The following is a 23396-nucleotide window of genomic DNA, read 5'->3' as shown; positions in this document are numbered from 1 at the left end:
CTTCTTAGTTTTTTCTGTAGCAGATGTCATGCCACTCAAAACTGGATATCATATACATTAATTGTCATCACTGGAATATCTTATTAACTTTCTAGTTTTTGTACAAGATGACCAAAACTTCTTTGTTTTCTTTTTTTCTTTATTCACTCCTTGCTCTTGTAACACTCAATAATCAACCACATGGAAACACCTCATTCTTGACTACTTTTTTTAAATTTTTAAAAATTTTTATTGTTTTAAGTTTTTATCGAAGGAATGACACAATACAGAACACATAATGGATTACATTTTCTTCCATTTTGCTTTTGTATCTTACCCCTAAACGAACTTCCCCTCACCCACCCTCTCTGAACATACCATGGCAGCTAATGTATTTACAATACAACATTTCACAAATACAAGTATGGACATTTCACAGCCATACCCACACTACTTCAAGACGAAGGCCCACACACATCCACAACATGTCAGATGATCCAGCATACACTCATATTACAATTCATCAGCCACCCTGTGAGGTAAACCACATGCGTGTTAAAAGGGAGGCAACTTCCCAAGTACAATCAAGTGCCCTCAACTAGTAGGTAATTCCTTAAGACTCCCAAAGTATGACAAGAAAGGCCCCCATTTCGAATAGAACTTTTTCACAGACCCAGAGTGAATTTAATCTTTAAACATTACGTCCTCTAACCAAGCAGCAGCAGATGGGGGAGTGGCAGATTTCCAGACCAGCAAGATTCTCCTACGGGTCAAAAGCGATGTAAATGCAACGATATCCGACTGGTTTGCATTTAAACCCAAAGCATCATCTGCCACACCAAATACAGCTATAAGCGGGCAAGGTCTCAGTGTCACCCCCAAAACCTCACTGATGATTTTAAATACCAGTGCCCAATAGCCATCAAGCTAAGGGCAAAATTCATGCACTAAACCAGCCAGAGAGAAGGAACACCGATCACAGCCAGTGTCTGTCCCAGGATATATGTCAGCAAGTTTGGCTTTACGTAAATGTACCCTGTGTAAAACGTTAAATTGTATGAGCCCCAGTCTAGCACACGATGATGAGGAATGAACCCTATTCAATGCTTTTGCCCAATATTCCTCAGCCAGATCCATACCAAGGTCATCCTCCCACCCAGTCTTAGTTTTGTTTAGATCTTGAACTCCCAAAGACATCAGCTGAGAGTAGAGTACAGAGATCAGCTCTTTATCATTAAAGCTAAGAGTGAGTTTTTCCCACAACATAGCAGGTGGTAGATCTGGAAAAGAGGAAACTTTTCCTTGACAAAGTGGTGAATCTGCAGGTATTTTTAAAAAATGATTATGCAGAAGGCCACATTTACTACACAGGTTATCAAAACTATCAAATATATTACCAGTGTACAAATCTTCAATGTGCAGAAGACCATTCAAACTCCATTGTCTAAAAACTGCAACGAGTGTAGAGGGAAGAAATAGATGGTTTCTATGAATGGGACCCAAAATTGAAGTTGTTGTGAACTTATAGTGGCAGTGAAATTGATTAACAATTTCATGGGTGGAGAGCACGACCGGGTTAGATGTGAATTGAAAGGATTTCAATGGCAAGTTAGAATACTCTAAAGCTGAGAGAGACAAGGAGTGGCAAGACCATGTCTCAAGCAGACACCAGTTTATATCTGACCAGTGGAGCCAAAATAATACCTTTTGAATGTCCGATGCCCAGTAATAATGAAAAAAGCTAGGAAAGCCCATTCCACCTACATCACAACCTCTTCAGAGAATGTGCTTATTAACCCTTGGGACCCTATTTTCCCAAATAAAGGAGGTTATAGCTTGGTCAACTGACTTGAAAAATAACTTGGGTAAGAAAACTGGCAAGCACTTGAACAAATAAAGAAATCTGGGAAGTATAATCATTTTCACTGATTAAATTCTCTCAGCTATAGTAAAGGGTAAACTGTGCCATCTCTCAAAATCAGCCTTCATTTGGCTAACCTGAGGCCTGTAGTTAGCGTAAAACAGAGATGTGAAAGAGCGAGTAACGTATATTCCTAGGTATACAAAACCATCTTGAGATAAAGGAAAAGGCAAAGATTCCTGTCAGATCTGTCGGGCCAAGTTATTAATGGGAAAGCATTTGTTTTTTTGAAGGTTTCGTTTCTAGCCAGAGGAGGCTCCATATTGACCTAATAATGACACAATAGCAGGACTGCTCCCTACAGGGTCGCTAACATAAAGTAGGAGGTCATCAGCATATAGGGATACACGGTGTTCCATGTCCCCTCTCCTAACACTTTGAAACAATGTAGTTGATTTAAGTGCAATAGAAAGAGCCTCAATTGCAATTGCAAAAAGAAAAGGGGACAATGGGCAGCCTTGGCGAGTGCCATGTGTTAATGGGAAATAGTCAGATCGAGAATAATTTGCCAGTATACACGCTAAAGGCGAGTGATATAATAGCTTAATCCAGGCTACAAATACTCTGCCAAATCCAAATTTCTCCAAAACACTAAACAAGTATACCCATTCCACTCTCTCGAATGCCTTCTCCGCATCGAAGAAGATAACAACCTCTGGACTCGGAGAATCACTGGGTAAATAAACCGCATCGGCCAGTCGACGGGTATTAAAAAAAATAGCGGCAATTTTCTAATAAAATCTGTTTGATCATCTGAGATAATCTTGGGAAGTGGGTGTTCGAAATGGCACGCAAGCACTTTAGCCAAAATTTTCACATCCACATTCAAAAGTGAGATGGGGCGATATGAATCTCATTGGGTCAGGTCCTTGTCCTTTTTAAGAAGAAGTGAAATAGATGCCTGTGAAAGAGTGGGGGGTAAGGAACCGTTCTCCAAAGATTCCTGAAACACTTGTAGAAGGACCGATATGAGCTTATCCTTAAATTTCTTATAAAATTTTATTGGATAACCATCAGGACCTGGGGACTTACCACTCTGCATAGCCATAATGGCATTATTAATCTCTTCCTGCCCAAGAGCCCGATCTGAATTCTCCACCTCCTCTGGTTCAAGAGGAGTTCCAAATTATCTAAAAACATTCCATATTTGTTATATCTGAGGGAAATTCTGAGGTATACAGAGAGGAATAAAAGGTTGCAAAGATGTTATTAATCTCTTTTGGATTGCTTGTCAAGTTTTGGCGCATGTCTCTTATCTGGGGAATAAGTCGTGATGCAGCTTGACGCTTTAACTGATAAGCCATAAGCCGGCTTGACTTGTCATCATATTCATAATAGAGGCCATGTGTCTTAAGAATTAATTGTTCTGATAGGTTTGTAGATAGAAGATTAAACTTCGCTTGCAAATCAGCCTGGCTTTTATACAATTCCACAGTGGGTGCCTCAGAATATTGCCTATCCAGGTCCAAAATAGATCGCGATAACACTTGCATTTCCTTCCTACGCTCTTTATTGACATGTTAAGTGTAAGATATTATTTGACCCCTCAAGAAAGCTTTTAAAGTTTCCCCAAAGTAAAGAGTACAATACCGACTCGGTTTCATTAGTCTCGAAGAACGTGTCAATGTTAGCCGATGTATAACTACAAAATTTCTCACTGGAAAGCAAAAGTCTCCACAGAGGCCATTCCCTAATGTTTAAAGGAAAACATAGGTCTAGTTTCATGGGCGAGTGATCAGATATAACCATAGCAGTGTACTCAATTTGTCTAATCATTGGTATCAAGGAGCTATCTGTAAAGAAATAGTCTAGCCTGGAATAGGAGCGGTGAACGTGAGAAAAGAAAGAGAATTGCCTAACCGATGGATTCAAAAATCTCCAAGGATCCATATAACCATTTTGTTGCATAAACATCGAGAAGGCCTTTGCCATACCAAATGTTCCCCTAGAGCTAGACCTATCAAGCAGCGGGTCAATAGCACAGTTCAAATCTCCTGAAAAGATTAGCTGGTGTGTATTCAGGTTAAGTATTAATGACAAAACATTATTTGCAAAGTGGATGTCGTCCCAATTAGAGGCATAAACATTTACCAAAATGACAGATATCTGAGAGAGAGATCCAGAGACCATTAGGGTCACTGATTACATCAGATGGTGTAAACTGCATTCTTTTGGTGACTAATATTGCCACCCGCCACCCCCCCCCCAACCTACTATTAAACCTGGAATGAAAAACCTGACTAATCCATGCTTTACGGAGTCTATTATGGACTTCCACTCTTAAATGTGTCTCTTGTAGAAATAGTCTATCTGCTTTTAATTGTTTCAGATGAGAGAAAACTTTAGCTCTTTTAACAGGACCATTGAGCCCCTTTACATTCCGAGAAATAAACCTCACAGGGTGGCCTCCATCAGCAGCACTCATGTTAACCAGATCAAAAGACACACAGGGCCCACAGTCCAAAACGGTGCGAGGGCACAAGCTGCACACAATAACGCACAATGAAAAGAAAGTCTGGCCAACCCTTAACACACAAAAGAATAAACTGCCATGGAGATCCCCCAAAACACTCCCCCCACCCCCTTTACACAAACAAGAAAAAACAATTACACCCCCCCACCAAAACCTAGATCTACCTCCCCAACTGAGGACAATCGCAGGCATTACCAAACAAAAAACTTCCAAAGCGTTCTCCATACAACCAAAACTTCAATCTAATCTAGGGTGGCTCCCCTCCTTAAAATTTGTACACTCACTTTAATGTATAGGCTAAAGATAACACAGGTCAAGCAAAGCATTAAAAACACAAAAAAAACTAGGAAACTAAATGCCTGAGATGCAAATCCCAAATATTTACATTTTGCCAGTTGAAAGTTTTTGTTAATCAGATTCCACAACATAGCAGTTCAACCCGATCGTGTTCCACTAATTAAACTGGAAAAAATGAACAAAGAAGTGAATTGCGAAAATTAACAGTTTACCTCAGCGGGAGGCCCCTTCAATGCTGCATGAATGACCCAAGAAAAAAGTCATTCCTCTCCTCGTTCTTCTCCCCAGCATGAATGGTAAAATTCTTTGGCCACCTCTGGTGCATAGAAATAATGCTTTTTACCTTTATGGCTAACCCGGAGCCGGGCAGGATACAAGAGGCCAAACTTGACCCCTTTCCCATAAAGCAGGGATTTCACCTCCTTGAACGCAGTTCATTTCCTCCCCAGCTCCGCAATACGATCTTCATGAAAAAACACCCAATGCCCACAGAAATACAGTTCCTGCTTCCGTCTACTGATGATGCGTTGCTTATCTTGAAAGAAGTGAAAGAGGACCAGGAACGTTCATGGTCTCACCTGCTTGGTTTCAGGGACGCCAGATGGTTTATGCCCGACTCAGTGGGCACGCAAAAGCACAAGAGGCCTTGGGAAGAAATTTGTCCCCAGCAATTCATCAAAAAAACTCGGTCATAAATTTAACAGGGTCCGAACCTTCCAAATTTTCAGGAATGCCGACCGCTATCAAATTGGATCTCTGCGACCAATTTTCGAGGTCATCTAGCTTTCCCTTCAGAAATGCGTTTTGGCTCTGCAACGCTGCAATGGCGGCTTTGCCGCTCGCCAGTCGGTCACTATAATCACTTAGGCCATCTTCAAACTCACAAATGCAATAGCCGTGCGACTCGTAGTGAGACATAATTTGTTCCATTGTAGCATTCACTGGTGACAAAGCATCTTCAAGTTCTCTTTTTAGGGCAGAATGCACTGCTTGCGTGATGTCAGTAAGAAGTACTAAACGAAGCCTCTCGAGGGCATCAGGTAGTGCAGGCCCAGCACCGTGCAACCGTAACATCAGCTTTCTCACTTGATGCTTCGCTATCTTTTTCCCCAGTTTTACTTCAAAGGTGCATTTTATTTGCTATTTCAGTGTCCAGCAATATCCCGGGTGATTCACAATGTTAAATGTTCAGTTATCTCGAGCATATGGCAAAGATAAACAGGTAGGTTTTCAAAAAAATCGGGAGCCACAATCACGCACCTACACACTACATGCTCAACCCAGAAGTCCCTCATTCTCAACTTCTGAAAAACCAATGGATCAATACCACCAGATCTAACATGATTGTATAGTTTCAGATCTTCAGATTCATTTATTTAGCACATGTACATCAAAACATACAGTGAAAGGTGTTAACAGCAAAAAAAAATGGCTTACTTGGCTGTCCTTCTCCTACCTGCTTACAGGCAAAGGTTAAAGAGCAAGGCTCCAGAGATTAAGACAAGAAAGAGGTGGTCACGGAAGGCATATCACAAGTTCTGGTTATGTGAGCAATGATGCCAGGCAGACAATCTCTGAAGAGTATTGATAACAGCTTCGTGTCACCCATCTTGTAAAGACACTTTCCAGAAGAAGGCAATAGTAAACTACCTTTCCAGAAAAATTTCCAAGAACAATCATGGCCATAAGACCATGATCACCTACGTCATACGACCCATAATGATGATGAGTATCTTTGATACGACCACTTTAAAGTGGTTATGCGACCACTTAAAATAATGGGAATTTACATATTGATCAACTGGGATGAGGAGAAATGATAAAAGATTTAGACTATATAGAAGCAAGTGACTTTGTGACATATCAGCCAGGCATCACTTCTGCAGGGATATGATAAATGTGCTCTGAAATGGTAAGCAACATTGCAGGGAAACCGCGTGATCTGGAGATATTGATGCAAAGGAGACCATTATAATAGCAGTAAATGCCAGCTTTCAAAGAAATTCTAGACTGGTTTTAACCTGTATAGCTGGAGGCCAACACCAGGACGAGCTGTGTTCAGAGCTGTTTACGTAGGAATTTAAATTAGATTTAGTTAAGAGTTAAAACCTTGCGTCATATTGTTCGAGAGACTGGGCAGAGCTAAGATGTTGCCAGAGAGCAGTTTCTTTGAGCTCACCTGTGAAACAATTTCATTTCTTTCCTTTAATGTCTCTTTTTTTGTTTTCAAGGTAGGTGGGCTTCTGTCAGAGTCTGTGATCTAGAGCCGCGCTCAAACTGCGTTTTTTTACAGCAATGTCTCCTGCTCCCGGAGCTCACTGCCCCGCCATCTTCGATGTCCCTAGGCTGCAACCTGGAAGACACCTGGCCTCAGGGTAAAACCCTGCAGCCCCATGGACAAACTAATTCTATGCTGGTGTCGTCGACTGAGGCATCGCAGGAGAAAGAATGGCACATTACAACAGCAGATGTGGCTAACAGTTATCTCCCCCTCAGAGTTTGCTGCCAATTCTCGAGTCGGGAGAAACTCAGAATAAAAGCAATATGGCTGACCATAAGTAATAATCAACCAGCTGATTTGTTTTGTTGGTCTCCCCTCTCCCTATGGAAAAGGAGACCCCTCTCTGCCCTTGTTAGGGATGGAGAGAGCCTGTGTCCTGTCAAATTGTTGGGTGAACAGTTAGGTTTTGTTGGATTGCAGGTTATGGTCTCTCTTTTTTTGGGGGCTTTGCTGTTGCTTGCTTGGTGAGTGATACTTCTGAAATTAGTGGGGAGAGGGAATGAGGGGGATTGATGCTTTGCTACTGCTTGTGTGTGGGAGGGGAGGGGGGTCATTAGGGTACTAACGTTTTACTGTCATTCATTCTTTGGAGCTCTCTTCTGTTTTCGTGCAAAGAGTAAGAACTAGCGTGAGTATTTAAGGGCATTTTCAACCTCTCACTGCTATGGACAGTAGTTCCCACTTGCTTTAAAAAGACAACAATTATACCAGTGCCTAAGAAGAATCATGTGAGCTGCCTTAATGACTATCACCCGGTAGCACTCACATCAACGGTGATGAAATGCTTTGAGAGGTTGGTTATGACTAGACTGAACTCCTGCCTCAGCAAGGACCTGGACCCATTGCATTTTGCCTCTAACCACAATAGGTCAACAGCAGATGCCATCTCAATGGCTCTTCACATGGCTTTAGACCACCTAGACAACACAAACACCTACGTCAGAATGCTGTTCATCAACTATAGCTCATTAATATCTATTAGCTATATAGCTATTATAATATCACAATCCTGATTGAGAAGTTACAGAACCTGGGCCTCTGTACCTCCCTCTGTAAGTGGATCCTCGACTTCCTAACCAGAAAACCACAATCTGTGTGTTTTGGTGATAACATATGCTCTTCGTTGACGATCAACACTGGTGCACCTCGGGGGTGTGTGCTTAACCCACTGCTCTACTCTCTATATACCCATGATTGTGTGGCTAGGCACAGCTCAAATACAATCTATAAATTTGCTGATGATACAACCATTGTTGGTAGAATCTCAGATGGTAACGAGAGGGTGTACAGGAGTGAGATATGCCAACTAGTGGACTGGTGCCGCAGCAACAACCTGCACCAACGTCAGTGAGATGGAAGAGCTGATTGTGGACTTCAGGAAGGGTAAGACAAAGGAACACATACCAATCATCATAGGGGGATCAGAAGTGGAGAGAGTGAGCAGCTTCAAGTTCCTAGATGTCAAGTTCTCTGAGGATATAACCTGGTCCCAACATATTGATGTAGTCATAAAGAAGGCAAGACAGTGACTATACTTTATTAGGAGTTTGAAGCAATTTGGCATGTCAACAAATACACTCAAAAACTTCTATAGTTGTACCATGGAGAGCATTCTGACAGGCTGCATCACTGTCTGGTATGTAGGGGCTACTGCACAGCACCAAAAGAAGATGCAGCAGGTTGTAAATCTAGTCAGCTCCATCTTGGGAACTAGCCTACAAAGTACCCAGGACAGCTTTAGGGAGCGGTGTCTCAGAAAGGCAGCGTCCATTATTAAAGACCTCCAGCACCCAGGGCATGCCCTTTTCTCACTGTTACCATCAGGTAGGAGATACAGAAGTCTGAAGGCACAGACTCAGTGATTCAGGAAAAGCTTCTTCCCCTCTGCCATCCGATTCCTAAATGGACTATGAAGCTTTGGACACTACCTCACTTTTTAAAGTATAGTATTTCTGTTTTTGCACGTTTTTTAATAACCTCTTCAATATACGTAATTGATTTACTTATTTATTATTATGTTTTTTTCTCTCTCTCTGCTAGATTATGTATTGCATTGAACTGCTGCTGCTAAATTAACAAATTTCACGTCACATGCTGGTGATAATAAACCTGATTCTGATTCTGAACTTCAGGTTGTGTACCGTATACATTCTCCGATATTAAGTGGAACCACTGAAGTACAGAAACCGCAACTATATATCGTTACTGTAACACTTATAATGTAGTGTTACATCAAGTGTCTGTTATTGTTTCTTGTAATATCTTATGCTATTTATTTATGGTTGCTTGAGGTTGTTATAGCTGGGGGTGGGGTGGGTGGTAGTAATGGGGATAAGCGCCCACAACCTATAAAATGCTCTCAGTGGCGTGCACCTCAAATAGCCTCTAACAACTAAGTCCAGCTCCTGGCCTTCACATGTAGCTTAGCTATTAAGCCCAGCAGAACAGTTTCTATTGACAGGAGACGGGGCAAAGGCAGGTTACTAGCACCTTAAAACCAGCTGCTTTGGGCAGATGGGGCTCATCAGCCGTGGTTGGCAGCTCATTAAGAAGGAAAACTCTGATCTCAAACCTCCGCTGCCTTGGGGCTGTACCCACACACGGGGAAGGCTTCAGGAGCAAATCCCAAGGAAAAAATCCAGAGCTGGAGTCCCTAAGGCAACTCTACATTGAGTTCAATGCTGACTGGCAACTCCTGCTGGTGCCAAAAAGTATCCGTCCTTCAATCCTTTGGGTTCATCGGATATCTAGAGGGGAGAGTCCACTGCATTGGCAACAGTTTGCTCTGCAAGCTATCTTTGTAGATAGGACACAATATCCATGGTCGACTTCAACCAACAAAAGACCTCAGATAACATTTATAATACTGACATTGTCTTAGCATTATGTTGTCATCGTTGAGTGCTGTGTGCTTGTTGTCAGTATATGGATAGGGTTTTCATGCCAGGCTTTTCTTCTGCACAGATACAGCTGCTGCCCATGTTGGGACCCGGCCGGATTCGAACTCAGGACCATCTACCTCAAAGTCCATTGCTGATGCCACTACACCACCGGTCGGCCCAAATGATGTGATGTGCACTGTATTACTTGAGCTCAACTAACTTTTAAAAATAATGGAAGGGTTAAGGGGAGGGGGGGAGGGTTAATATTATCTTTTTTACTATTTTACTTACATTTATTCTTTGTAATTTCTAAAATTTAATAAATAAATATTTAAAAATTTAAAAAAAAATAATGGAGTTATGCTGGTCTACAACTTTTAGCTTGCTTTACCCCACACAAAGAGATTCAGGACTGGGTACAGATAATGACTATATGGGAGAACCATCTAAAGATCAGAACAGGAGGGTTTGTAAAGGAGAGTCAAAGCCCAGTGCGTAGATAAGATGAGGGTCAAAGAGCAAGGGAATTGTCTTGAATGTCTGTAAGGCAAACACCAGAAGGCAACAATAGTGACACCAAAACACAACTTAATGAGAAGTCTGCATTACCTGTTCCAAAGCTTCTCTGTAAGTAATGCTTTGTATAGTCCCTGTGACTGGGCTGTCGTGAATGATGGCAACTTGGTCTCCCTGCCCACTTTCAACATGATGATCTAGTGCATTATAGCACACATTAAGTACACCACCAACAAACCTGAAATATATAACAGAAAGGCAAGCATTTTTTGAGTTTCCTCATTAAATCAGTTGAACTGTGCATAAATGTTTACAGCTGGGTCCATAGATGACTCATCAGCAACAAACCCTTTGAAGTTATGTATACTCTGAGTAAATTCAGTAATTATTTTATTATACTGGATGGGAGATATAACATCTCCACTGTTTCTACCAGGACTTATTATTCTCCGGTACCAGGTTCCCTCTCTGTAATTGCATGTGTGAAACAAAAGGAGATCTCCACCATTTCTACCAGCACTCATATTACACACACACACACATACACCGCCCCCGCCATGAAAACCGATCGATAGATAACGTCAACAACGTTCAAGTCCTCCATTATTGCCAACCCACAAAAATATAAGATGCAAATTAGCTTTGACTAAAGGACAGGGTTACTTAGAATCACTGCAGTTCAGGGAGGAAAGTTGACAGATTATCTGCCGGAGGGTAAGAAAGAAGCAGCTCACTTCAGATAAGAGGCCTTTTATGGAAAATTGAAGATGAGTCATGCAGAATGAATGGTACGACAGAAGAGAACTTATCCTATTAGACGAGTAACCTACATCTTGGACTATTTATCCAGAGGCAAGAGTTCAATTCCCATTATGAGTAACTTAAATCCAAGTAATTAAATAATTCATTGGGGGGGGGAGGGCTGCTATCAGTAACTGTGGCTACAAAACTATTAAAAGATTTGGGCAACACAAACACACACACACAGACACACAAAATGCTGGATGAACTCAGCATATCAGGCAGCCTCTATGAAGGGAGATAAACATTTGAACTCTCGGGTCAAGACCCTTCATCGGGACTGGAAATTAAGAGGATTATAGAGGGTCTTAGCCCAAGACATTAACTGTTCCAACTGAACAGCATTTTACGAGTATATTGTAAACGGGGATTGCAGAGATCCAAAAAGGCAGCTTGCCAACATCTTTTCAATGGGAATAAAGGATGGAAAATAGTTGTTTTGCATGCAAAGTTTCTCCTCCACAATGCAGCTTCAGCTGCTGAGTTCCTCCAGCATGTTGTGTGTGCTCTCAAAATTTCTAGCATCTTCAGAATGTAGGCCTTTGTGACTCCAGACACACTAATGTGGCTGACTTTTAGCTACCCACCGAAGTAGTCTCACACATCATTCAGATCTGGGGCAATTAAGAACATACAATAAATACTGACTTCATCAACATCAAAACCTAACAGAAACTAAATAAAATCAAATTAGAATAATCAGGACATGATACTAGTAGTTTCACATATCTACTTCTTCCCTTCCAAGTAACACACTAGTCTAACTTTAAAATAGATTGTCATTGAGCTAAAAGCAGAAGCTTTCAAGTGAATAGCATTTTGAGTGTTTTGTAGACAGGACTGCAGAGATCCAAAAAGGCAGCTCGCCAACATCTTTTCAATGGAAATAAAAGATGGAAAATTAATAGTTGTCTTGCATGCAAAGTTTATTTTCTTTTACAACAAAAAGTTAAAAGCTAGGCATCCTAAGAATAAATGGTAGCTTTCAAAAGCTGTTTAACCATCTGTAAAAATAGTTTAAAATATGAGGAAAAGTATCACCTTAGTGGATAAGCAGACGCAAGAGATTCTGCAGATGCTGAAAATCCCAAGCAGCACACAGAAAATGCTGGAAGAACTCAACTGGTCAGGAACATCTTTGGAGAGGAATAAACAGCTGATGATTTGAGCCCAAACCCTTCATCAGGACTAGGAGAAAAGGTCTCTCGTGAGTTCCTTCTTCCCTTCCAGTCCTGAAGAAGTGTCTTGACCTGAATCATCAGCTGCTTATGTGCATGTTGATCATAGCAGATAACTCTTTTGGACAGCTAAACCAGACAGCTAAACATTTAACCAGGTTAAATGTTGTAACTTTGCTGCAAGCACCATTGAGCACACCTACAAGAAGTGTTATCACAGAATAGCAGAATTCGTCACCAGGACATGCTCTCTTCTCACTGCTGTCATCAGGAAGGAGGTACAGGAGCCTGAGGACCCGCCTGAGGAACAGTTATTACCCCTCTACCAGGATCTTGAACCAAAGTGGATAACTCCGCTTAACTTCACTTGCCCCATCATTGAAATGATCCCACAACCTATAGACTCATTTTCAAAGACTCTTCATCTCGTATTCTTGATATTTATTGCTTATTTATTTATTAATTCTTTATTTCAGCATTTGCACAGTTTGTTGTCTTTTGCACACTGGTCGAATGCCCAAGTTGGTGCATTGATTCTAATATGGTTATTATCCTGTAATAGTTTTATTGAGAGTGGCTTCTAGAAAATGAGTCGCAAGGTTGTATATGGTGACATATATGTACTTCGGTAATAAATTTAGTTTGACCTTTATGATGATTCTATAAACATATTTTATTTGAAATAAAGCTATCTTGAATATTGATTTAAGAAACCTTTTTGTGCCATCTGAACCATTTTGTAAATTGACTCAGTCCATCTAAACTTTTTGATTCCACGTGTTGGCTCCAAATTATTTATGCAAGTGCTACTGATTCACTGATGAAGTATTATGTTTAACCAGGAATCTGCAGTTGCAATGACAACAAATCTAGCACCATCACTAATGAATGGCAGACACCAACCATTGAGCATATGTACATGAAATGCTGTTGTTGGAAAACAGCATCTATCAGAGATCCTCACCACCCAGGCCACTCTCTTTTCTGGCTGCTGCCATCAGGTAAAAGGTACAGGTGCCTCAAGGACTCACACCACCAGGTTCAAGAACAGTTGGTACCCCTCAACCATCCGGCTCTTGAACAAAAGTGGTTAACTACCCCCACTTGTCCATCCTTTGAGATGTTCCCACAACCAATTATCTCATTTTAAAGACTCTTCGTCTTATTATTTCCTGCTCTCCTTATTTATTGCCATTTATTTATATTTGCCTTTGCACTGTTTGTTGTCTTCTATGCTCTACTTCCTTTTCATTGATCCCGTTTATAGTTACTATTCTATAGATTTGGTGAATATGCCTGCAGGAAAAAGCATCAGTTACAGGTGGTGGCATACATGTACTCTGATAATAAATTTGATGTTGAACTTTGTACATTAAAGGATACAAAGCTGGGTGTTGCCGGCTGTGGGACTCCAGTTAGCTGTGGCAATCCTTGAGGATGTAATGGACAGAGAAAGTGGTTTGTTGTCAACGGTAATTTACTGAGACCGGGTCTTTTACGACTCTTAATTGCACAAAAACGTAATAAAACGTCCCAAGCAGCTTGACGAGCGTTATCAAACAAAACATGACGGCTTGGCACAAAATAAATATCAGCCCTGAGTATCAAAAGCTTGATCAGAGCAATAATTTAAGGGCTGCAACTTGAAGACAGGAAGAGAGACAAAGACTGGAGAAGGAATTTGAGAGGCTACGTCATTCGCTAAAGACACGTTTTTTTTGCCAGTGGTGGCAAAGTAATTTACATACAATCGAGGGCAGATATCTCACAGGTTTCTTACATGGATGGCGATTAAAGACACTGGGGGTGCAATTTCTGCCTAAATGTTAGAACATAATTGATGCACCATCAAAAACTCACTCTGAGACATAAGGCGAGATATCGGCAGTGAGTGACCACCATCCTACATCCTGGAGACTGAGAGGCCGGGCTCACACCTCAATACAGGGGTCTGTGGGAGGAGCCGTCAGCAGGGGGGTGTGTCCAGACAGGCACCCGTAGTTCACCACAATAATACAGATTTTATTTTGAATCAAGGCTTTGGTGAAACCGGAGTGGAAAGCGAACTTGGGGAGGATGAGAAGTACTAGGTGCATGTCAGGACACCAACACCTCAACTGTAATAAAGGCGGCCAGCCAGAAGTGATCCTCGATAATCAAACCTAGACGAAGACACAGTTCTGCAGGTATGAGGTTGAAGTAGTATAACATTATGAAAATTACGGAAGCAGAATGTGAAATGTGATTTACCAATTTTGAATGGCCTCTTACTCACTGCAACATATCTGGCGCAAAGTGCCTATGCTAACTCCCAGCGCGGTAATCCCATTCTCTTTATTTCCCAGTTGACACGCAATTCATCCTTTCTCGCGTGCTCATCAAGTCTGGGTTGATGCCTTTTTCCATTTAACTGCTCTCTGGGCTAATTCACAATTCGCCAAGTAACCCGTCGCATCTCTCCAGGCGGAATGAAACGAGGGTGCGCGGGGGAATTCATACAATCGCGGGAGATTGTGGAAACTGCACACGGTCAACCCCCGACGTCAGGATTGAACGCAGATCCCTGGTGGTGGGAGGCAGCAGCTCTAACTTGGAGGTACTTACTGCTAAACAACTATTTAAAAACTGCTCTATTTGTTTTTGTTGATATTCAAGTTATTTTTGTTTAAATTTCAAACACCACCTTAATTTCATGAGTGTATACAATCTTGATTTCCATTCATATAGCGTTTTTAAAGTTATCACCATTTTACCATCCGAAAATTTGTCACCTTAATCTCTCAGTAATACAGTATCTCTATTTCAGAATTAATCAGTTGCCACCAACAGTGAATTGCCGACTGTCCTCTCACGCGTGTACTGTTAATGGTAACTAACAGTACCCATTTGCCTTTGGCAACTTCCTCGGTTCAAGCCCACTTTCAACTCGGTCGTTTGGGGATCGCATACCACTCAGGGAAAGATGAAACGCCTACCGCCAATCTCCCGGATGCCCCCATGGGAGGGGGGGGGGCATTTACACTTTATAGAAGTTACTTACCAGCGCACAAAAGGCGGATTTGAAAAATCCAGAGTCTTTTGCCACGGTTTGAACCAGGCAATGTCTTGGGCACATTCGCTCCAAAACTCTTCTGGTTCCTCCACGGATCTGCGGAACGCATCCTCGTACGTTCTGTCTGCGGCTGAACAAGTGAGAGAGCGGCGAAAGCTGTCCTGCAGCAAGCCGGGAGTCCCAGTGAGGTGTGCCGAGCGGACCCACGCAGTCCCAAACCTGGCGCCGGACCACTGCCTCCGAGCCCTCCGCACCACCCTGCCGCTACAGGCAAGCTCGCAAGCGTCCCTTCCGAAGCGCACAACCTGTCGAATCGGCTCAGAAAGTCTGATCAAGGACAGCATATTCGCTTTCAGAGAACTCAGTTGCATATTCCCCCCCAGAACTTCACTCGCGGCTGGGCAACTCAAAGTGAGTCCAACCTTGCGAAAGTGCTAGGCGTCACGCTGAGGATTCTGCCAGGATTGACGCCGCCCAGCGGCAGGGGAAACCGTGAAAAGACACGATGGAAAGTGAACGCGCGCATTTAACCCTCCTGATGAAGGGTTTCAGCCCGAAACGTCAATACCTGCTCCCATAGGTGCTGTCTGGCCTGCTGAGTTCTGCCGGCATTTTGTGTTTTTTTTATTTATTTCCAGCATCTGCAGATTCACTCGTGTTGCACACGTTTAAAAGTTTCATTTCGCCGCTTCACACAGTGTTTTTCTTTTTACTCCCGCTTGAGTTGGAGCTGCTGAAAGTGGGAAATCAAATGGGAATTCACCGAAAGCTGTTGATCTGTACTTGGGAGCAGAGCAGCACAGCACGGAAACAACACCGGCCATTCAGCCCTGCTCGTCCATTCCGACCAAAATGCCCACCTAAACGAGTCCCACTTGCTTACGATTGGCACACATTCCTCTAAAACTGCTCTCATTCACATACCCGTCCAAGTGTCTATTATATGTAGGTCGTTGTACTTGCCTCAACCACTTCTCTGGCAGTTCATTCCTTTTATGTGCTACCCTCTGATGGAAGAAGTTGCCTCTTTTAAATCTTTCCCCTTAAACCTCTGCTCTCTAGTTCTCAACTCCTCCACCTGAGGAGAAAAAACTGTGTCCATTCACATGAAGGGGTGTAATGGAGGGGTCTCCATTACCCCTCATTATCTTATGCTGTAATGAATTAAGTAACAACCTACTCAAACTCTGTCTGTAGCCCAGTTTCTGTACTTACTGTCCTGATTGATGAAAGCTAGTTGCCAAATCCTTCTTCACCATCCTTCTATCTGTGACAATACTTCAAAGGAACCGTGTACTTGGGTCACTCTCTTTGACACTGACACTATCAAGTGCTCTTGGAAGTTTGGCTTCATTTTCATGTTTGTCCTACAATAGCATGAACCAATTTCAGTGAGCTCCCATGTCAAATGAAATTGTGATATTGCAATAAAAATGATTTTAAAGTTCATTTGTGTTCTTTTCTAATTCTGAAATAGCTATTAGCATATATGTTCACAAACAAAGGAGATATACACATGTCAAACCATAAGAAATCATGTTATTAGTGTTATAGAAAACATGTAATAGCATATGGAAAATAAATGGTTCAGTAGTTGTACAGAAGACAAACTAATATTTCTCATCTACTAAATGAGCTAATCTCCAGAAAGCCAAACTTGCATGCATCTCTCCCTCCCTCCATACTCTCGCCTTTTTGAGATTCTCGTCCCTATCTTCTCACTATCCAACTCAGCACTAACATTAGAGAGGATTCTACCTGCACTTCTCTCCTTCTCCTCTCCCCCCGCACAAAAGGCATTTCCCTGGTTTTATATCCATCAAACCCTTTACACTATGAGGGGTGATTGATATGTTCCTGGCCTCAGGTAGAAGGAGTCAATTTTAGAAAACCTAGCACATTTATTTTTCAACGTAGTCCCCTCCTACATGTACACAATTAGTCCAGCAGTCGTGGAGCATACGGATCTTGGACCTCCAGGTGGTCCATAGCAGTGGTGATGGCCTAAGATAGGAGATGATGAGTTATACAGCTCTCGTTACATGCACAGGCAGGTCAACTCTTTGAGTGATGATGCAGAAAGTTTGAATTTAATAACTCATCTCCTTCTACCTTAGGACACGGACTTATCAATCACCCCATGCAGTGGACCACTTCTGGAGGTCCAAGACTTCTACAAAGAAGGGACCATATGCTCCATGACTGTATGCTGGACTAAGTGTGCAAATGTAGGAAAAATGAATGTGCTAGGTTTTCTAAAATTGACTCCTCCCACCTTGGGCCACAAACTGGAATTTTCCCATGAAATTCCCATATATTTGGTACTTGCGCAATCTTTCAAGTTTTCCACCATTATCCACTATCATGGCTGTAAACTTATACTCCCTTAACTTTCTTAAGCATTGCTATGGACTGGTTCTCTGGTATTTTCTCAAAGCAATTCCGCTCCAAGCTAACAGCATTTTGCCTTTCAGTTTACCATTTTATTATAGCGTATTCCAAGAAGGAATTACTTTACACCTCCTTAGAGATGACATCCCCACACCCCAACAACAATCTCGTTCCTGTGGTGGTTATGTCACCGTGTTCGGACATGGCCCAAGTGCGGAGTGAGAGACACTGAAGCAGGTCGATAGTTCACAGCCTTTAATATGAACAGTGTTAAAGGGAAAATAAAGCAATAAACACTAGGCCAAACAGGGCCGTTAACTAAAACTCTCAAAAGGAAAACACTGCGGCTGAAAAGAATATCTAAACATTAAACGAATATAGGTAGTCTTCAGAGTCAGTTGATTTGAAAATTCAATATCTCAGGGAAGGCCGAATGCAAACAGCAGCAAAGCGTTGCTATGCTCTGTCCAAGTCTCGACAAGCATTATGATGACAAAAATAGAGTTAAATACTACCACGATTAAATAATAAATACATGACACATGCAAATTCACAAAAAACTACTGCACTGCTGAATCCATGGTTGTGACAGTTTGACCTTACAACTAACAAAATTTGTGTAGGAATGTGGTTAATATTAAGAAATGATGGGAACCTGTTCGACCTGCACTCTGAAGCTAAGGTTAAACATTGGCAGGTGTCTCCGGATACAACTTGCATTTACACACATATGAAGGCTAGATATCAGGAAATCCACCAAGGAAAACAAAAATATGGAACAGCCAGGCACAAGAGAAAGAATATCCTGGAACCTGGAGCAAAAAAGAAAGCAAACTGCTGCAGGAACTCAGCAGATCAAGCAGCTTCTGTGGAGGCAAAGTAATGTTAATCATTTACCAAGCTACCACACACAGCGCATTACACTTTAAAACTCTTCCTATATTTCCGGAGTAATAGCTCAGCAAAAAAACGTATTGATGTTGAAATTCATCACCATTTCAATGCAGCAGAACAGGCTGGGGTCAATTGAATGAAAGGACTAATGAAGACCATAAGACTATAAGATATAGGAACAAGTTTATTTAGCCCATTGAGTATGCTCATCATTCCATCATGGCTTCTCTCTCAGCCCTGATCCCTTGCCTTCTCCCCTTATCTCTTCATGCCCTGACTAATCAAGAATCTATCAGCCTCTGCCTTAAATATGACCAATGATTTGGCCTCCACAGCAATGAATTCCACAAATTCACTTCTCCCTGGCTAAAGAAGTTGCTCCTCATTTCCATTCTAAATGGGCAACCTTCTATTCTGAGGTTGGGTACTCAGGTCGTAGACTCCTCCACCGTAGGAAACATCAACTCTACATCCACTCTATCAAGGCCATTCAACATTCGATAAGCTTCAATGAAATCTCCACTCATTCTTCTGAATTCCAGTGAGTACTGGCCTAGAGCCATCAAATATTTCTCATATGATAAGCCTTTCATTCCTAGAATCATTTTTGTGAACTTCCTTTGAACCCTCTCCAATCTCAACACAACATTTCTTAGATAAGGGTCCCAAAACTGCTCACAATACTCCAAGGAAGGCCTCACCAGTGCTTTATAAAGACTCAACATTACACCCTTGCTTTTTATGTTCTAGTGGTCTCAAAATGAGTGCTAACATTGCATCTGCCTTCATTACCACCAACTCAACCTGCAAATTAACGTGTAAGGAATCCTGTATGAGGACTCCCAAGTCCTTTTGCACTGAAGATTTTTGAATTTTCTCTCTATTTAGAAAATAGTCTAAGTTTTTATTCCTTCTACCAAAGTTCATGACCATACACTTCCTGACATTGTATTCCATCTGCCACCTCTTTGCCCATTCTCCTAATCTGTCTAAGTCCTTCCGTAGCCACATTACTTCTGCAAAACTACCTGTCCCTCCACCTACCTTCAGATCATCTGCAAACTTTGCAACAGTGCCGACAATTCCATCATCCAAATCATTGGCATAGTGGGTGAATATTTGGCAAATGAGTTTAATGTGAGAAGATAGAAGATCATGCGTTCTGGTAAGTCCTTCTGCAACCTTCCTGCTTCCCCAACACCACCTGCCCCTCCACCTACCTTTGTACATAGAAAACATAGAACATAGAAAAATATAGAAAACATAGAAAACCTACAGCACAATACAGGCCCTTTGGCCCACAAAGGTGTGCGGAGCATGTCCCTACCTTAGAAATTACTAGGCTTACCCTTAGCCCTCTATTTTTCTAAGCTCCATGTACCTATCCAAAAGCCTCTTAAAAGACCCAATTGTATCCGCCTTCACCACCATGGCTGGCAGCCCATTCCACGCACTCACCACTCTTTGAGTAAACAACTTACCCGTGACATCTCCTCTGTTGCTACTCCCCAGCACCTTAAACTTGTGTCCTCTTGTGGCAACCACTTCAGCACTGGGAAAACGCCTCTGACTGTCCACACGATCAATGCCTCTCATCACCTTATACAACTCTATCAGGTCACCTCTCATCCTCCGTCGCTCCAAGGAGAAAAGGCCGAGATCACTCAACCTACTCTCATAAAGCATGCTCCCCAATCCAGGCAACATCCTTGTAAATCTCCTCTGCACCCTTTCTATGGCTTCCACATCCTTTCTATAGTGAGGCGACCAGAATTGAGCACAGTACTCCAAGTGGGGTCTGACCAGGGTCCTATATAGCTGTAACATTACGTCTCGGCTCCTAAATTCAATTCCACGATTGATGAAGGCCAATACACCGTACACCTTCTTAACCACGAGTCAACCTACACAGCTGCTTTGAGCGTCCTATCGACTCGGACTCCAAGATCTCGATGATCCTCCACACTGCCAAGAGTCTTACCATTAATACTATATTCTGCCATCATATTTGACCTACCAAAATGAACCACTTCACACATATTGGGGTTGAACTCCATCTGCCACTGCTCAGCCCAGTTTTGCATCCTATCAATGTCCCACTGTAACTGCTGACAGCCCTCCACACTATCCACAGCACCTCCAACCTTTGTTACTAACCTCCAAACTTACTAACCCAACCCTCCACTTCCTCATCCAGGTCATTTATAAAAATCAAGAAGAGTAAGGGTCCCAGAACAGATCCCTGAGACACACCACTGGTGACCGACCTCCATGCAGAATATAACCCGTCTACAACCACTCTTTGCCTTCTGTTGGCAAGCCAGTTCTGGATCCACAAAGCAATGTCCCCTTGGATCCCATGCCTCCTTAATTTCTCAGTAAGCCTTGCATGGGGAACCTTATCAAATGCCTTGCTGAAATCTATATACACTACATCTACTGCTCTTCCTTCATTAATGTGTTTAGTCACATCCTCAAAAAATTCAACCAGGCTCGTAAAGCACAACCTGCCCTTGACAAAGCCATGCTGACTACTCCTAATCATATTATACCTCTCCAAATGTTCATAAATCCTGCCTCTCAGGATCTTCTCCATCAACTTACTAACCACTGAAGTAAGACTCACTGGCCTATAATTTCCTGGGCTATCTCTACTCTCTTTCTTGAATAAAGGAACAACATCTGCAACCCTCCAATCCTCCGGAACCTCTCCTGTCCCCACTGATGATGCAAAGATCATCACCAGAGGCTCAGCAATCCCCTCCCTCACCTCCCACAGTACCTGCAAGCTTGACCGTGAAACCATCAATTCCATCATCCAAATCATTGATATATAATGTAAAAATAAGCAGGCCCAACACTGACCCCTGCTGCACACCACAAGTCACCAGCATCCAATTAGAAAAGCCTCTCTTTATTCCCACGCTTTGTCTTTTGCCGATCAGCCAATGCTCTATTCATGCTGGTTTTTCTTGTAACACCATAATAGTAGATAATGGTGAAAAACTTGAACAGTGAATTGATTGTGCAAGGACCAATGCCTGCGGCCTGCAACCTAGGGCTGATTACCTCCCTGTAGCTCCAATCTATCCTGTTTCCCATACGAGCCGGGCATCGTCAAACCGCAGCTCCATTTTCCTAACATGTATTCTGAGGAGATGAAACTCGGTGCACTTGGTGCATATGTGGTTATCTGGGAGGCTGGAGGTCTCCCAGATTTCCCACATCTCACACACAGAACAAAGCACAGCTCTTGGAGCCATTCTCAGTGCTCTAATGATGGCCTAACAGATGAGGAATTAAGAATAAGAAGAATAAACTTACTAGGACTGCGCTCACCGAAGCCTGATGAACCAAAGCCACTCCAACACTGGCCCACTCAGACAGTGGCTGCTGCCTTATTTTTATTTGCTCTTTCTAATGAAGAACAAAATCTGATTGCCCACAGGACCTAGTGATCCATGCCCTTCTATATGCTTCAGAGATCTGGTCTATCTAGAGTAGACACTAGAAAAAACAACACTCTCCTCACAGAGTGTTCCAAATTCAATGCAAAAAATAAATGAACCATCATCATCATTTTCTCCCCAGCCCAATATCTCTGACACTGAAAGCATCTGGTTACTCTTAGTCAGCTTTGAGGAGCAGGCCACATCAGTCACGTGTTTGATACCAGAATCCTGAAACAGGCTTTCTATTCTGAGTTCTGTCCTGGGAGGATATTGCTAACCAGAGAGTGAAAAAAGTTTCAAGGATGTTTTCAAATCCTCCTTGAAGAAGTACAGCATCACCACTGACCCCTGGGAACCTCTTGCCCATGACAGCTCAAAGAAAAGGAGCATTCAAATGAGCTTGAGAACTTTGAGTCAAAGTATCAGAAGCTCATAAAAGTGCTGGGTGAGTGAAGATAAAAATGCACTACCTCACAAACTATCTACCTACCCATCTCAGATCAATAACATCCTGATTCATGAAAGAGCCAGTGGTTTCTGAATTGGCCTCATCAACCTCCTCAGAACTTATAAATCATGAATGGAAGGAAGTCATCCTCAGTCTCAATGGACTGCCTAGCAAGGAAGAGAATTACTTTCTTTGAGGTGGCGTGCTGGGGAGGCAGCATTAAGAAGAGGGACGCCTCACGTCTTAATAAGCTGGTAAGGAAGGCGGGCTCTGTCGTGGGCACAGAACTGGAGAGTATGACATCGGTGGCAGAGCGGAGGGTGCTGAGTAGGCTATGGTCAATCATGGAAAACCCAGAACATCCTCTGCACAGCACCATCCAGAGACAGAGAAGCAGCTTCAGCGGCAGGTTGCTGTCAATGCAATGCTCCTCAGACAGGATGAAGAGATCATTACTCCCCAACGCCATTCGGCTCTACAATTCAACCACCAGGGGCAAGACATGTTAAAGTGCCGGGGTTAGGACTGAGCTTAAGTTACCACTCAATGCACTTTAGTAAACTATTTAAGAACTTTTTAAAAGCTATTTATTAATGCTTTTTGGGAGGGTGATTTTAGATGCATATCATATTTATACTGAGTTAAATACTATATGTAATTAGTTTTGCTACAATAAGTGTATGGGACACTGGAAAAATGTTGAATTTCCCCTTGGGGATGAATAAAGTATCTATCTATCTATCTATCTATCTATCTATATTTTCAAATCTCTTGTCATTATCACAAGTAAATAGGGTTGTAAAGTTAATTTCTGGCACAGCTTCATCATTA

At 42.3% G+C, this 23396-nt stretch overlaps 1 protein-coding gene across 3 annotated transcripts in view; it reads right to left on the bottom strand.

The window, feature by feature from the left end:
• Positions 1–16578, bottom strand: part of acss3 (acyl-CoA synthetase short chain family member 3) — an 89286-nt gene extending 72708 nt beyond the window's left edge. For 2 of the 3 annotated variants that reach the window (XM_059978399.1, XM_059978398.1), the window contains exons 1-2: positions 14189–14293; positions 10443–10587 (exon numbers count right to left, since the gene is read on the bottom strand). Coding sequence is in view for 1 of the 3 variants with exons in the window: in XM_059978397.1 (XP_059834380.1) it covers positions 10443–10587; positions 15369–15751 (528 nt within the window). In the remaining 2 variants the exon portion in view is untranslated. Of the gene's footprint in view, positions 1–10442; positions 10588–14188; positions 14294–15368 lie in introns of those variants that run through there. The other variant, XM_059978397.1, reaches the window with a different exon arrangement.
• Between the last annotated feature and the right edge of the window lie 6818 nt (positions 16579–23396).

This window comes from Hypanus sabinus, chromosome 8, assembly GCF_030144855.1.
Source record: "Hypanus sabinus isolate sHypSab1 chromosome 8, sHypSab1.hap1, whole genome shotgun sequence".
In the NCBI taxonomy this organism is placed as follows: domain Eukaryota; kingdom Metazoa; phylum Chordata; class Chondrichthyes; order Myliobatiformes; family Dasyatidae; genus Hypanus; species Hypanus sabinus.
Note: the sequence above shows the minus strand (reverse complement) of the source record. Positions and strands in the feature narration are given on the sequence as shown.